Here is a 4,797-nt window from a genome sequence, read left to right on the forward strand (position 1 = left end):
GGTGATTCCTCCTCATTTATATATGACGGAAGACTTCAATCCTCAGTTTTGGGTGTTTCATACAGGAGAGGTCGTGTTTCTCTGGGCTCCTCTTCGTTCTCGCTACTACCTTCGGGTATCGGAATTGCTGAAGGTGCGGTCCCGATGGAGCTGGTACCGTCCGAATGTTTGTTCATCGGTACATAATGTGGCTCAGCTATTGGTTTTGGCACGTCATAGTCGGCCAGATAGATGGGGAATTCTCGTAATAACCGTTTCCTCGCCCGGTGTACGTTGTTGAGTGCACACCTGTACCCACGCTTTAGTTCCATGCCATGATAGATACAATATTCATCCGAGAAGGGTAACTGCCCCAGTGGTGGCATGGTTGGACCTAAATTTTGAATTTGATACCCGGTGAGTTCATTCAGGAATTTAGTCACATCTGCTCCGAACCCGTAAACTTGTGTGGAGATGCGGACGAGATGGTACAGACGACGGTAGCTCGTTTCCATATCCAAACCTTGTAGGTCCCAAGTCATACTATGTAACGCAGTCTTAGCTCTGGTACCTTGACGCATCTTATATCCCATAGAGTATATTGAACAAGGATTCTTCATTATCCAGTGTTCTGAATATCCTCGTCCCTCATTCAGAACAGCGATTTCCTTTGGTATTAACAATCCGCATTCATCATAAAATCCTTGGATGTCTATGGCGATGACTGAGTGGTGTGGTTGTTCCCACGGCATGCTTCTGTGAGCTGCGGAAGCCATAATCCTTCTGTAACAAAGATATATTTTTACATGTTGTTGGCCCGGTATGTGTGTATAAGTGTATGGGTTTCTTTTGTTATTATTTTATTATCATTATTATTTTTACATTTGTTCATTTATTTATTATTATATACATTTTTTTCTTTTCTATATACGTGCAGATGGATATGTATATGCGTATGGATGTTAATGTCATTTTCTTATGCCAGGATAGCGCGGGCGGTCAAGGTGATGGGCTCTCGACATACTGCACACGTCGTTATTGCGGATGCACATTTGACGCACGCCACGACATGCCCACAGGGGAGGAAAATGACCCCTAATTCTTCATCGTAGCAAATTTTGCAGACCCGAGCGTCACGACTTCCTTCCTTCCTCTTGCGTTCTTCTTCCTCTTCATCTCTCATATGTCCTTTGGCCGCTCCAACCGTCATGTCCTCCTTTTCTTCTGCGTTTCTATTATGTCCCTTTCCTTCTTCATCCCCCTGATTTAATGATTCAGGCAACTTCGCAAGAGTTACTAGACTCAAGTAAGAGGGCAGCTCGATCGCGGTCAGCTCCCCCAGAACTGGTGTTGCTACCAGTCTCCCAACAACACTGTCTATGAATGATTGTCCCTTCGTTAGTTGAACATAGTAGCAATTTTCGAACCACTTGGCATGTTGCCTCCAAGGATCATCTCCCGGTTCCCAATCCTTTAGTCCCCCTCCACAATGATAGCAAAGTGTTTGATCACTAATACCAGTATAGAAAAATCCTGCTTCCGCTAATCGCTCTTTTGTCTGAGGCATTGACGGAGGCCATTCCTTGAAAGACTCCAGCCTTGTTTGGTAGAGAGAATAATTTGGGTGTGCCATTTGTGTACGTTGCGTTATACCAGTTCTGTTTAGATGTTGACGGTGCCTTCTGGAGGCACTGGTATATTAAGGAAATCTTCATCCAGTGGTATGTTTCCACTGGGGAGATTGCGGATGAATCGACTATTCCCTTGCCAGCGTTGATGTTCCGACAACGGATTATCTTCTCCTTCCCACATGCATATCTCTATCCCACAGAAGAAGCATTTGGTGCTGTCTATTACCCCGGTGTAATAGAATCCGGCCGCAGCTAGGCGTCTCGGTTGTGGACGAGCCAATGGCCAGTTTGTGAAGCTTCGGAGTCTGGCGCCTTCGAACCGGTAGTCAGGAGATATGGTTCCATGCTCCCCCATTGATGTCATCGTTATTCTGCTGTAAATTAGTCGTTTTTTAATAGTGCAACTCTGTATTGTTCTGGAATATGGATATATGTAAGAGTTATATATAAATGGCTGCATAATTAATTATTATAATTAGGGGGGGGGGCGGTTCTTATATATATTATCTTATTTATTATGATTACTATTACAATGTAACTATCCTTAATGCTTAGTTTATAATAAATCCGTTTTTTTCGGTTATTATTACTATTATTATTATCATTTTTGTTATTATTATTGTTATTATTATTATTACATTATTATTATTGTCAGTATATTTTTTTCCTTTTTTATATTTATTATTATTCTTTTATTATTATTATTATTATTATTATTATTATTATTATTATTATTATTATTATTATTATTATATATATTTTTCATTTTTTTTTATTTATCATTATTATTGTTATTATTATTATTATATTTTATTTCACCCCTCTGTTATTGTTTGACTTGTCCCGTATGGACTCACAGCAGGTTTCAACAACCTCCAGCAACACATGGGGATGCTTCTCAGCGAACAATTGGAAGTCAATCGTGTTTATTATGTCTGCTCGATTTTCTACAATATGTGATACAACCTTTTGTCTCAACAGTGATGACTGATACAGCTCCGTGGTTTCCAGCAGGACCATAACGTTATCGTTATTTATTTCGTTGATCAGCTTCTTCGTGGTCGCTTGATCCCCGCTCAGTATCTCGTATTCCTTTGCAAGCTTGAAGAGTTTATGTGCCACGTCGAAAGTTGTGATGATTTCATCGGCATCGCCTTGATATAGAAAGTCCAACAGTTCCTTTACGCCCTCATTTTCCATATCTGAAAAATCCATGATATCCTCTTTTAAATTGCTCAGTAACAACAAGTCAAACGTCAGGCTGTCCGCGGTAAGTATTATGGGGTAGCATGGAAACAGATGTTCAGCCATCTTGATGATTATCCCCATGTTTTCATAAGTACTTCTCCAGAGTGTCACCTTTACTGCCTCCCAGTGCTGCCAAAGCTAAGCTATCTCAGTACCCGTTCCATTCTAATGAATTACCCGATTTTACCCGACAGAGAGTTGAGTTTACTCGACCATTCCCCACTCTTAACAACTCTGCTGTCGACCAATGAAAGGGTTCAATTTTCGCGTGAAATTAAAAAAAAAAAACCTCTTATAATACTTTTTTTAATATAGGTAAAAAGAATAAACTTTTAATTATTCAAATGAACAAGGCATGAAATAAATAACTAATTATTTTTTTTTTTCATAATTTATCGTTTTAACAAAAATTTAAAAAATTATTAGACATCGGCTAACTTCAATTTCGTAAATGTATGAAAACCAACGGTCTAATGTGATTAGTTGAGCACTGCATAAAAATATTTATAAATAAATGTAATTTATAAATATGTTTTGCAGACCAAATTTAAATTAGTATAGATTATTATAGTATTATTATTAAATTGTCCTTGTTTCTGAAAACAAATTCGTTAATGTTTGAAAGAGTATTTATTAAGTAAATAATTTTTATAACTCTTCTTGTACCTTTTCAAGCCATTTGTCCATTTTGATTTCTTAATAGTAATAACTGACATTGATTATCACATTAATTTCAAGATTTAACTGATCTTCATAAATAATAACAGAAATCGTAAAATTTAATGAATTCATTAGTGTCGATACCTTTGAATTTTTTATTTATTCTAAAAGTCGAACTAGAAAGGAAATTAAGAATTAATTTGAAGAGACACAGTCAATGAGGAAATCCCTATTCACGAGACGAGAGCGCCATTGCCGCTATTATTTTTTGTTGCAATGTTTTTTATTATACATAAAGCGTCTTTGTATTAAAACGTAAAACTATCGCTCTTAAACATACGGGTAAAAAAAAATCATTTTAATTGAAAATGCCTATATTTCTAAAAAGATATAACTCTTTGACGGCCGACAATCATATCCGGTGTGTGTATTCGTCAACATAGAAAGTAAGTATATTTTCCTTAACTTAAAAAAAGCAATTAGTTATTGATAGTAGGTGTTAGAGAGTTTTCATTAAATTCATTAGACAAACTAAAACTTTATCGATTATACGCAATTTTTAAAATTTTAATATCTTACAAATTATTACCATTATCGATGACACTGAAGTCAGCAGACATGAATAATTTTTTTAAAACAAGTAAATTATGAAGAAAATATTTTCGAAAATTGTAAGCATAATTTTTTTGATTCTTCAAATGTACATATGTTTATTTATTTATTTTTTTAAAACTATTCGTTTGAAAATTCAGAAAATTAACAAGTTATGTCAGCTATCTTCAGGACCAACCATTATTTTGTCATATAAATACATCGAAAAAAGTTTTTGATTTATAGTTTAAGTAGAAGAAAAATAATTTTTTTAATTGTTATTGATAAGTGTCACATATTTCTAATTATAAATTAAATTTGAAATTTCTTGCTATAATACATCTTTGATTTTTTCAGCCAAATCAGTTGTCGTTGCGAAATTAAAAACCCTGATTAAGAAAAGTGATTTGCTCCATGTTAAGTGTATATCGATATATTAGTCGATTCAAATTGTTTTAAATCATTTTAAATTATCTTGAATTATTTCAAATCATTTTTTTAATCAGGGAATATATAAATGTAATACTACTGGACGCACAAATGATTTCGGTACTAAGGACGAAGCATTTCTGGACTCATCAATTGTATCAGAGGATGATTCCCTTAAAATTTGCGAGAGTGATGTCATTAAAAAATGAAATTATTTTGTTTTTAAAAATTTATTAACATGTTGTACTTATGAAAACAA

At 35.0% G+C, this 4,797-nt stretch overlaps 2 protein-coding genes across 2 annotated transcripts; both read right to left on the reverse strand.

The window, feature by feature from the left end:
* Window positions 1–955: 955 nt before the first annotated feature.
* On the reverse strand, window positions 956–1,974 carry LOC103579064 (death-associated inhibitor of apoptosis 1-like). The gene is given in 2 exon segments (XM_053743227.1): window positions 956–1,653; window positions 1,656–1,974. Coding segments are annotated over 2 exon segments (1,017 nt in total).
* A 446-nt stretch (window positions 1,975–2,420) lies between these two features.
* Window positions 2,421–2,939, reverse strand: LOC106693203 (uncharacterized). The gene has a single exon (XM_014439732.1). It carries the CDS (start codon window positions 2,937–2,939, stop codon window positions 2,421–2,423), a length of 519 nt encoding a protein of 172 aa, XP_014295218.1.
* Window positions 2,940–4,797: the final 1,858 nt, after the last annotated feature.

The sequence above is a fragment of the Microplitis demolitor genome, chromosome 2 (genome assembly GCF_026212275.2).
Source record: "Microplitis demolitor isolate Queensland-Clemson2020A chromosome 2, iyMicDemo2.1a, whole genome shotgun sequence".
Lineage (NCBI taxonomy): Eukaryota > Metazoa > Arthropoda > Insecta > Hymenoptera > Braconidae > Microplitis > Microplitis demolitor.

What these genes read in the sequence shown, in the direction of transcription:
- LOC106693203 (XM_014439732.1), bottom strand. Translation starts at nt 2,939, where the DNA reads ATGGGGATAATCATCAAGATGGCTGAACATCTGTTTCCATGCTACCCC.